General features: G+C 37.8%; 1 protein-coding gene across 6 annotated transcripts in view; it reads left to right on the forward strand.

Moving 5' to 3' along the window:
• The window catches only part of BTRC (beta-transducin repeat containing E3 ubiquitin protein ligase), a 179,450-nt gene that overhangs the window by 142,151 nt on the left and 25,173 nt on the right, over positions 1-12,126 (forward strand). For all 6 annotated transcript variants that reach the window (XM_077748322.1, XM_077748323.1, XM_077748325.1 and 3 more), the window contains 2 exons: positions 5,800-6,031; positions 9,316-9,502. In XM_077748322.1, the coding sequence (XP_077604448.1) occupies positions 5,800-6,031; positions 9,316-9,502 (419 nt within the window). The remainder of the gene's footprint in view (positions 1-5,799; positions 6,032-9,315; positions 9,503-12,126) is intronic.

Consider the following 12,126-nt stretch of genomic DNA (forward strand, 5'->3'; position numbering starts at 1 on the left):
GAGCCTGCTTGGGATTGTCTCTCTTCCTCTCTCTGCCCCTCCCCCGCTAGGCCACTTGCTCTCTTGCTCTCCTTTCATCCCCCCCACCCCCACCCCGCCAAGTAAATAAACTTAAAAATAGTTTGTGCTTTTGTGCCCTATGTATGAAATGCTTACCTATCTCAAGAGTACCAAGATTTTCTCCAATGTTTGCTTTTAGACATTGTCTTAGCTCCTACATATACATCCAAAATCCATGTAAGTTAATTTTCAGAAATGGTTGAAAGTAAAGAACAAAGTCCATTGTTTCTATATGGATATCCAGATGTTTCAACAGCATCTTTTGAAAAGTCTGTTTTTCCTTATTGAATTATCTTGGCACCTTTCTCAAAAATCAACTGGCCATATGTAAATCTCTTTGTGGAGTCTATATTCTGTTTGATTGATCTACATGTTTGTCCTTACACCAAAGTCACACTATCTTGATTATTATTGCTTTATTTAAGTCTTGAAATTCAGTGGTGTGAATCCTCTATCTTTCTTTCTATTTTGTAGGATCACTTGGCTGAAGTCTAGGTCCTTTGTATATCCATTCAAATTTTACAGTCACCTTGTCAATTTCATTGCTGGAATTTCATTGATATTGCATTGACTCTTATCAGTGGATTGATTGGGAAGAATGAACATCTTAACCATATTGAGTCCCATTTTTGAACGTAATATACCTCTCCATTTATTTAGGTCTTTTAAAAATCTTCCTCAGCTCCCAGGGCCCCTGGGTGGCTGAGTCGGTTAAGCATTCAACTTCGGCTTAGGTTATGATCTCACAGCTCATAGGTTCAAGCTCCACATCAGGCTCTGTACTGACAGCTCAGAGTCTGGAGTCTGCTTTGGATTCTGTGTATCCTTCTCTCTCCCCTCCCCTGCTTGTGCTCTGTGTCTCTCTCATGCACAAAAATAAATAAACATTAAAAAAATCTTTTTTTAATTTCCCTTGGCACTATTTTGTTGTTTTCAGCTTTACAGGTATTAACACATATGTTGTTAAGTTTATTCCTAAGTATATTTTTTAATGCTACTCTAAATTGTATAGGCAGACAGCTTTAATCATTTATTTATTTTTTTATAAATAAAAATATTTTATTTCAACCAACTGAGCCACCCAGGTGCCCCAGAAAGATAATTTTAAAAAGTATATTTCAAAAAAAAAAAGAGTATAGCGCTTACCCTTAGCGCTAGCAACCCAAAAACAGGAGTCAAGGCAAGGCTTGTAAGTCTCCTGGTAGTCTATTTCTTGATAATGGTGCTACATGAGTGTGTTCAAATTCTGAAAATTCATCAAGCTATACACTTAAGATTATGCACTTTTCTAAAAAAAACTTTTTTAATGTTTATTTCTTAGAGACAGAGCACGAGCAGGGGAGAGGCAGTGTGAGGGGGAGACGCAGAATCTGAAGCAGGCTCCAGGCTCCAAGCTGTCAGCACAGAGCCTGATTAGGGCTTGAACTTGTGTACTGCGAGATCGTGACCTGAGTGGAAGTTGAAGGCCCAACCAAATGAGCCACCCATGTGCTCCAAGATTATCCACTTTTATGTGTATTTTATTGCAATGAAATTAAAATAGAAAAACACATAGTACACAGTGAGAAAGAAATAAGTATTTTCTTTTTTTTTTTAAGTTTATTTATTTTGAGAGAGAGAAAGCATGAGTCGCATGGGGCAGAGAGAGAGAGAGAGAGAGAGAGAGAGAGAGAGAATCCCAACCAGGCTCTGCACTGTCAGCATGGAGCCTGACGCAGGGCTCAAACCTACAAACCATGAGATCATGACCTGATCCAAAATCAAGAGTCAGACACTTAACCACCTGAGCCATCCAGACGCCCCAGAAGTATGTATTTTCAAGAGGAGAGGGAAAGTCCAGTTCCACCAGTGTCAGAAGTTCATTAGGAATGTTGATTTATTGAGCACTTTACTGTGTGCCAGGTAGTAAGCTAAGCATGCTTTTCTTAGATTATCTTATTTGATCCTTACAAAAACCCAATGGAATATATCGTATCAGTATCCCCATTTGGCAAAATGAGGGAAACAGAGACTCAAAAAAAAAAAAAATCAAGTTGTTTATTTCATGACACACAGCTAGTAAACTGAGGAACTAGAATTTGGAACCAGGTCTTTGTACTACTGTAGGACCAGAGCTCTTAAAAAAAATGCAGTGTGGTGTAGTGGTTAAGACTAAGTAACTCATTCAAAGCGATAATGGGTCTGAGGTATGTGTTTTTCTACCTCACAAGGAAATACTCTGTTTTGGAAGTTGTGTCTAAAATGTAGTACCAGCTGGAGTAGCCCAGACAGTTGGTACATACATGAACTATCAGTTTATACTTCATTCCTAATAGCCACATGTTTTAGATCCTATTTATGATTGGGTCATTGAAAATACAAGATGCCTGACTGAACTTTAGCTCCTGCAGTGGGATAACCAAATTTGTGAAATCCTTAGGCATTTTTATCTGTTAATAGTCTGATAGCCACTGATCAAAGCATGACTCCCTGTGATTATAAAAACATCTGGTTTATTGAAGATTATAAATAGAACTATTTCATTACTGTGCTGATTATTGTTCTCTGTTCCTCACATTTCTGGTCTTTAGCAGGAAAACAATACCTGAGGGTAGCATTTAACTCCAACCCATTTCTACCTTTTACAAGACAAAAGGACAAATTTATAAAAGATGATGGAGTGGGAGGTTTGGGTTGTTGAGATGAGAAGTGGTATTTGGTCAAGCTTGTACACCTACCTATTCATTAGCTCACTAAATCTTACTCCATACTTCCTGAATTTTTCTTTTTTGAAATGCAAACAAATAACCTACCCAAAAAGCAGCTCTGAAGTCCCCCAAGGCCTGTGTCCAACAAGGCTCTTATTAATCATTTTTCATCTATATCCTAGACCACAGGGGCATTTATGCTAGAAAACATCCAACTCTTTACGCCAGGGCCTGCTGCTCACAGGTGTCAGCTCTTTCTGGGTAAACAGAATGCCTAATGTCATTCTTGGCCATACACTTTCAGTGGTGTATCAAGGATCATTTGTAAAGAAGCCTGCATGTAGGATTTAATGTTTAGAAATTAAGCCAGCCTGTGCCTTGAATTGCAGAAGTTGATTTTCCAAATTTGATAGTTTTATAGCATGTTCAATATGTCCAGGCAGGTATGAACTCCATTGTAACACTGGCTTTTCTGCCAGATTGGGATTGCTTCCAGCAAATATGCTGAAGATCTATCAAATTACTTTGAAAAGTACCCACTTGTATCACTTTGTCGACATCCTCTAAAGAAAACCAACTTTCTTCAGAGTAGCAAAAGTTTCAGTTGATTTCTGAATCTTCTCCTAGTGTCCCAGCTTCAAACTCACATATGATCCTTGTCTCCTTTCTTTTTTCATACCCCATGTCCAGTCTGTCAACAAATTCAGTTTGCTCTGCCTTCAAAGTATACACTGAGTCCCAATTATTTCTCATTACCTCTGCAGCTACCACTCTAGTCCAAAAGATTGTTCTCTTCCATGGACTACTGTGAAGCAGTCTTTTAATCAGTCTCCTCGTTTCCATTCATGTCCCCTACAGTCTGTTCTTCACATAACTTGCTCCATTTAAAAGGAGTCAGATGATGTCACTCTCAGACTTTTAGGTGCTTCTCTATGTGATATTTCTCTTTCTCTCTCTCTCTCTCTCTGCAAAGCTTCTCATCTTCCTGACCTCTCTCCAGCGAGGTAGCCTGAATTTCTTATGGGGTGGCTCAAGGCTCTAAGAAGAAGTAAGCATAAGCTGAATGTCACTTTCTCTACACTTTGTTTGCCAAAGCCCAGATTCAAAGGCTAGGACAAACTTTGCCTTTTGACAGAAGGAACAGCATTCAGTGTTCAGGGAGGGATGGAATTGTTTCAGGCCGTCATTGGAGATTAGCTGCCCCCACCTAAATGACCCGGATGATCTGGCTTGAACTACTCCAATTTACTTCTCCTTGTTCACTTGGTTCAAACCACACAGGGCCTCTTTGGTGTTCCTTAAACATGCCAGACAGACTGCCACCCAGGACCTTTGCCCTCAAATTCTTCCCCCATGTAACAAAATGTCTAGTTTCCTCATTTCCTTCAGGTCTCAATTCAGATGTCATCTCTTTAGGGAGACTATCTCTGACCCCATAGGCTTAAATAATTATATTAGTTTTCTGTGTTTTTTTAATTGCTGCGTAACAAACTACCAGGATAAAATAACACCCATTCATTAGCTTACAGTTTTCTAGGTCAGAAGTCTGGCATAGCGTAGCTGGGTCCTCTGTTCAAAGTATCACAAGGCTGAAATGAAGGTGCTGAGCAGGCTGAGTTCTCATCTGAAGGCTCTAGGGGAAAATCCTCTGCTCAGCTTATTGTTGTTGGCAGAACTTAGACCCCCACCTTTGTAGTACTGAGGTACCTGTTTCCTCACTGGCTGCCATCTGGGAGCTCTCCCGGCTCCCAGAGGCTGACCACATCCTTTGCCATGTGGTCCCCTTCTTTAGTAACCAGTTGGAGAAAACTCTCTACTTTTAAAGGGCTCATTTGATAGGTCAAACCCATTCTAGTAATCTCCCTATCTTAAGGTCAGCCGATTTGGCACCTTAATTAAATCAAAACAGTGCCTATGTGTTTGTTTGAATAGCTAAGAGAAAATATACTTCAAGGGCCGAGAATCTTGGGTGGAGCCATCTTAGAATTTTGCCTACTACAATAACATATACTTTGGGTTTCTGTCCCCTTATTTTAATTTTTTTTTATTTTAAGTTTTTAATCTTTTATTTTAGAGAGAGAGAGAGTGGGGAGGGGGTGGGGAGAGAGGAACAGAGGGGGAGAGAGAGAGAGAGAGAGAGAGAGAGAGAGAGAGAATCTTAAGCAGGCTACACACTCAGCATGGAACCCAGTGTAGAGCTCAATTCCACAACCCTGGGGTCATGACCTGAACTGAAATCAAGAGTCGGACACTCAACCAGCTGAGCCACCTAGGTGCCCCATATCCCCTTATTTTTATTAATAGCACTGTGCACATTATATTTTCTATGTATTTGATTATGCTTTTATCTTGCTTGTACATACTACAATATAAGTTCCTGAGGACAGACACTGTTATTTTGGTTCAGTGTTGTATTCCCAGTGTTGTATTCCTAGGACAGTGTTTGTGTGTGTGCTCAGTTGATATTTCCTTAATGAACTAATTAATAGAAAGACTTAATGGCATGTAAGTTTGATTTCCTTTTTAGAAGGGAAAGGGTAGGTTGAATATATACATGTTATATTTAAGCTTTATCTCCAAAGGTACTAGAGTTTCAGATTATTTTATTCATTGGCTTTTCTTTGCTTGGAAGGTTTCTTATTTGATTAGTAAAAAATAAGTTGTGAGGAAGTAATTATATAAACGTCTAGTAACTGGTGTATACAAAAAAAAGCAAACTAGCTTTTTTGCTTGCTAGTAATAATAACTTAACATGCTTTCAGCTTTCAGTTTTCATCTATATATCTCCAAATAATTTTTCTTCCTGTTCTTCCTGTGAACTTTTAGACATGGATGCCTAGTCATCCAGCAGTACTCCTGATTTACCAACTTACTGTGGTCTTTGTGTGGCTTTCTGTATAATTGCTGTTCAGAACCATCCAATTACTCATAGAGTAACAGAGTGAGCTCCATCATAAAGACATAACATTGCATGCCAGACCAAAAAATTATATATTTCCCTCATTTTCAGTACTTACTGTTTCATGTGTCTTTTAATCCACCCCTTCTACAGACAAAACTTGCCAATGGCACTTCCAGTATGATTGTGCCCAAGCAACGAAAACTCTCAGCAAGCTATGAGAAGGAAAAGGAGCTGTGTGTCAAATACTTTGAGCAGTGGTCAGAGTCCGATCAAGTGGAATTTGTGGAACATCTTATATCCCAAATGTGTCATTACCAACATGGACACATAAACTCATACCTTAAACCTATGCTGCAGAGGGATTTCATAACTGCTCTGCCAGGTATGTCTACGGGTGTTTGTGAGCCATTAATTTGCCTGGAAGATAAGTGACAATGGTAATGAAACTGGATCGTCATCTCTCTTTTTAAGTCTTTATTGGCTTGAATTTTACAAACGGAGTCCTTTAATGTTACCTTCTTGGGGTATAAATACCCAATGTCGAACTCTGGAAATAGAGACTCTTCTTTCCCCGGTCTTCTCTGTATCTCCTACCCTTTAGTCACTCTGTTCTTACCCACTCAGAGGTGCAAATAAAATTTTTTCTGAGCTGCTACCTTGATAATGTGTCTCAGTTTCAAGATATGTTAACCTATGTACTTGGATTTGGTTTTCCATGGGAATTGGCCAACAGAATATTTAGATTATGGGACTGAATAAGAAACATTTTTAATTGAGTATTTTATAAAGAAAGGTATCTCAGGAGCCTTGTGACATTAATTTGTAAACTCCAGGCTTTGCAACCTCACTGTTCTCAGTAATCGAACATCTATCGTAAGCTCAATATAGGTTTGAATACACACACACATACGCTCACACACTTAAAATACATTTTTTGTGGAGGATGATGTGGTGGTTTTACCAAATGCTTGGTGGTGATCCCAGGGTACTATGTAGACATCATTATTTGGGGGAAATGCTACCTCAAGAAGATATAAGGTTGTCCTCTGTGTTAAAAGTTTATTTTAAAAGAAAATATAGTACAAAAGATGAGTGAATCTCTAAAATATTATATCTTGTTTTTATTTTTTTCAATTGTTTCCTGATTATAGAAGCTATAGGAAATTTAGAAAATTCAAAACCATTTAAAATATAAAAATAAAATTTCCCAGAACCCTACCATTCAGAGAGAGCTGCTAATACCTATTAATATGTTGTTGGCATGTAGCCTTACAGGTTTTTTTCCTAGGTGTGTATATTTCCTTCTAAAGCATTTGTAACATTTTTTTCCTACTATGTTCTTAATGTACTTTCCTGTGTTTTTTAAAAAACATAATTATTTATAGTATTATATATTCTTTATGATGGCCAAAGCACATATTATTTAACCCCTTTTGTGGACATTTAGGTAGTTTAAAATGTTTTTCCTATTATAAACTTTGTGGTGGTGGACATTCTTATTCACTAATCTTTTCCTGGGGAAAAATAACAGAAACAGGACTCCTATATTGAAGAATTATGAATATTTTTAAGACTTTTAACACTTGTACCAAACTATCCTCTTTGAAAAATATACCAACCCTCCCCAAAACGGCATATTACTACTTTGCTTAATCTTTGCCAATTATCTTTTTCGTTTGTTTATTTCTCCAAAATTGGAATTTAAGTCACCCTTTAAAACAAAAGAAATACCTATTTGTATCTTAGAAAAAACCACTTTAAAGCTAAATTTGTACCTATATTTTTTGTTAAGTGTAATAGACTTCTGCCCCCTCTTCCCTCATTGGACTTTGTTTTAGCCACAGGCAAACAGTTTTCATTGTGTGAACAATCTATGTGTACCTCATTACTGCGCTCTCCCCAGTTACTGGGACATGCTACTGTCTCAAGCATATACCACTAAGAATTGAGCAGGAGTTGATTAGATCAGTGTATCCTTTGCCTAATCCTGATCCCTGGTGTGTATCTGCTGACCACTTTATAAGATATTAAATCATCAGGCTAATGCTTTATGGCCATTTTAACTTATAAACCTACACCACCTGGCTACATTTAGTAAACCAAACTACTTCAAAAAATGCCTATAATCCATTAATGTAATGGGTTTGTTTAGACTGTTAGGTGAAATTACTTCCAAAGACTTACTATAGGGACATAGTGAAAGATCAGGAACAATTTCATGACAGCCATTAAAAACAACAGGAATGAATTTTGGAAACTTCTGATGGCATAGAAAGTTTCAATTTAAAGGTGCAGGAACTGTATCATCACTGTTTTTTGCATGAGGAACTAATTATTATATCTTGAATTGGATTATAGTCATTTTCCTTTAATAAGAATTAAGTGATGAATGCCTCCATCTGCTTATGCTTAAATATGAACATGTGATACCAGCCAAACAAAATCCATTTAATGCTTTCTTCTCTGAATCTGCTGAAAAATGTGACTGATATCCATACAATTTTATAATTAGAATAATGTTTAAGCACATTTGGGTTGTTGCTAATGGTGTCCAAGTGTGTCTTTGTGTGATTCAGGGGAAAGGCACAAAATGAAATGTGGTATTCTCTTTCCTTTTGGTTAAGTTTGTGTCTAAGGGAGTCAGAGTATGAAGGAATCCTTCTGCACTATTTAAGTCTTTAGCAAACCTCTGATATGTAATCTGAAAGAGAAATAACTTTGAATATGCTTGTCTCACTTGTGAATTAGAACAGTAGCCAAAAACTTTATTAGTATGGTCATCCTATTTTATCGGATCTATTCCTCTGAGGCCTCAGTACAGATTTGGGTGGTAGAGTATTTTAATTGGGAAACCCATCCAGTTTAGGCAGCCCAAGATCTACTTCCATTGTTTCCCTCTATACATCCTGCAAAATGTTCTCTGAAATTCTAACCAAGTTATTTATTGGTGTGGGATTGTTTTCATTTTTTGGTCAACTGTCATTTAGGATTTATAGCAGCAACTACTCTCAAATACAGTTTCTTTTAACATTTGAAATTAAACTCACACTTGAACTTAAACATACCTCTCTGTGTTTCCTCTTGGGATGTTCCTATGCCAATCTGTATTTCCTTCTTCTCTCCTTTCTGCATGCCCAAAATTCTATAACCCAGCACATTCTGACTTAGTGCCTCTCCCCTAGTACATTTAAAGGATATTTCTTTCACTGAACAGCTTTGGAACTGCAGCAGTAATAGAAACGGAATGAGAAATGGACCTAATATAGAGATTTGGGGGGGTCTGAATCACAGACTTTGAGATGCCATCCATAGAACATCCCCTAGTGCTGAAATCCATATAGATAGATGTGAATTGTTTTCTAGGATCCTTTTTATTTTTAATGTCTTGGGGGGTTTGCTAGTTGTTAGCGCTAACTTCCTTATCTAAAGGAAGATGGAAAATACTGTTCATTTCTGTAACCTTATGGAAAAATTATTGACACTCATTTTACCCAAGTTTCTGTTTGAAAAAGAAACTGGACCACACTAGGGACAGTGATATGCTTTCAGAAAAGAATAAATGCTGTTGTTTTTTAAAGGACCTTTTGTAAAAAAACAAAAAACAAAAAAACCCCACCATTCACCACCTATATTTCTCTTCTTTGCCCCCTCCCCAACCCACAACAGCTCGGGGTTTGGACCACATTGCCGAGAACATTCTGTCATACCTGGATGCCAAATCGCTATGTGCTGCTGAACTCGTATGTAAGGAATGGTACCGAGTGACCTCTGATGGCATGTTATGGAAGAAGCTCATTGAAAGAATGGTCAGGACTGATTCTCTGTGGAGAGGCCTGGCAGAACGAAGAGGGTGGTGAGCCTTTTAACTTTCTTGCAATTATGAAGCTTCAAGACATGGCCATTCAGAGTCATTGGAATAACATTGGGAACCAGTGAGACTGCTTCTCATTTAATATAATGATTTTGCTGGTTTATAGCATAAAATGTAAAATAGTTATATATGTACTCAACAGTTTTTCTTCTGACCAATCATTCATAAATGACATAGTGTGTTAATACTACTTTGCAAAAAAATGATTAAAAACTGACTTCGCTTAGAGCATTCTATTCTCTGGGCAGAATGTAGTGTCCTGAAAAAGGGCTGATAGGCAGTTTGTACGACAGATGACTTTAGATCACACAGAAATCTGGTGCACCTGGGTGGCCCAGTCGGTTAAGCATCTGACTTCGGCTCAGGCCATGACCTCATGGTTCGTGGGTTCAAGCCCCACGTCGGGCTCTGTTTTCACAGCTAGCTCAGAGCCTGAGCCTGTTTCAGATTCCGTGTCTCCCTCTCTCTCTGACCCTCCCCTGCTCACTCTGTCTCTCTCTCAGAAATAAATAAAACATAAAAAAAAAAAGTAGATTACATAGAAATCAGATGCCTGAAACAATCCCGAACAAATAAGTATGTTGTCCTTCAAAAGATTTCTTGTCTTTAATCCATGCCTGTGGTGTTTTATCACCTTTGTAATCAAAATTATTTTAACATTCAACTAGAATAAGAATTCTAGGCATCAGAAAGAGTGAAGTGTGTAATCTAGTATATATCACTGTTTCCTCATAAGACTCTTATTTTCTTAAGATTTTACTGCTTAATCCCAAATTCCTTAAGGCATTATATAGTTAGCAGCCTGAGAGACGTCACCGATTTTGTTGTTCTTTTAACATAAAGGTACCATTTCATTAGAGCTTCTGGAAGATGCTGTCTATTTGTACTTTCAAAGGATGTCTCTAGACTGTCACTGAAAGAAAGTCAGGTGTGAATAATTTCATAAGTAACATAAAAGGGACATATTCAATATTTTAGCAGGTAGACATGTACCAGCAGACATATGTGTGCTCAGGGATATCCTGAGCAATTAATTTTATCAATTATTTATCTTGGACCGTAAAGAGATACAAAACTGTTAAGAGGATCAGCTTTTCTTGGCAGTTTTCATTAAAGTATAGTTAGCTCCTTTCCTTTCCTTTTTTTTTTTTTTGCATCTTTGAAATTCATTGGTATATAATAAATGTAATGACCCCTAAATATTCTACCAAATGCTTCAAGAAATTTCTGCCATTTTGGCTATTAGGAAGACTTTAAAATTTCCCTCAAATTCAATTTTAAAGGAAGCAAATGCCAGGCAATTCTTCAACCATATAGAAGTGAATATATAAAAGCATAGTGTTATTCTTCCCAAATATGTTTTTCTTATTCTGATTTGTTTCACTGTATAGAAAAATAAAAACCTTTCATAATTTATTTCATACTTTGGAAATAAACTCTTTATTAAAAAGCAAAATATATGTATATATTTGTCTGGGATCCAAAGTCCATCATTTTGCTAATAAGCATGCTAGGACCAGCCTTAGATAAAGAGCAGTTGCTTATGTGGGAGAATTTTAGGGCAGCTAGGAATATTCCACTACTCCTCACAGAGAAAAAAGAAGAGAAAAGAAAAATTATCCTTAGGGGCACCTGGGTAGCTCAGTTGGTTAAGCACCCATCTCTTGATTCGGCTCCAGTCATGATCTCACGGTGCGTGAGACTGAACCCCGAATTGGGCTCTGCACTGACACCATGGAACCTGCTTAGGATTCTTTCCCTCCATCTCCTCCTCCCCCACTTATTGTCTGTCTGTCTCTCTCTCGCTGTCTCTCTCTCGCTCTTTCTCTCGCTCTGACTCTCCCCCCCCCCAAAAAATAAATAAAGTCTAAAAACAATGTCATTTAGGGGCACATGGGTGGCTCATTTGGTTAAGCAGCCAACTTTCAGCTCAGGTCATGATCTCATGGTTCATGAATTCAGGCCCAGCATTGGGCTCTGTGCTGAAACTCGGAGCCTGGAGCCTGCTTCATATTCTGTGTCTTCTTATCTCTCCCCCATTTGCACTCTGTCTCTCATTCTCAAAAAATAAATAAAACCTTAAAAAACAATAAAAGTTAAAAGAATGTTATTTAGGGTGCCTGGGTGTTTCAGTCAGTTAAGCATCCGACTTCGTGGTTCATGATCTCATGGTTCATTAGTCTAAGCCCTACATCAGGCTCTCTGCTCCCAGTATAGAGCCTGTTTCAGGTCCTCTGTCTCCCCCCACCCCCGCCCCTCCCCCACTCACACTCTCTCTCAAAAAATAAACTTAAAAAAATAATAAAAATAATAAAATCTTTAAAAAAATGACATTTAAAAAAAAAGCCCAAACTCTCCTCCAAATCAGAACTCATGACCTAAAATCTCTATGACAGAGATTCACTCCGATAGCAATAAAGGGTTTCTTCCCTATTAAAATACACTTTGTTCCCATTTGAAATGTAAATAACAGTAAGCCTTTATCAGACATTGGTAGTTTACATACACTTTTTTTTTTTTTACTTTTTGTTTTAAGTTTATTTCTTTTGAGAGAACACATGCATGTGTGTGCGTGGAGGAGGGGCAGAGAGAGAGAATCCCCTGCT

Source organism: Crocuta crocuta, unplaced genomic scaffold (genome assembly GCF_008692635.1).
Source record: "Crocuta crocuta isolate KB4526 unplaced genomic scaffold, BGI_CrCroc_1.0 scaffold619, whole genome shotgun sequence".
Taxonomy (NCBI): domain Eukaryota; kingdom Metazoa; phylum Chordata; class Mammalia; order Carnivora; family Hyaenidae; genus Crocuta; species Crocuta crocuta.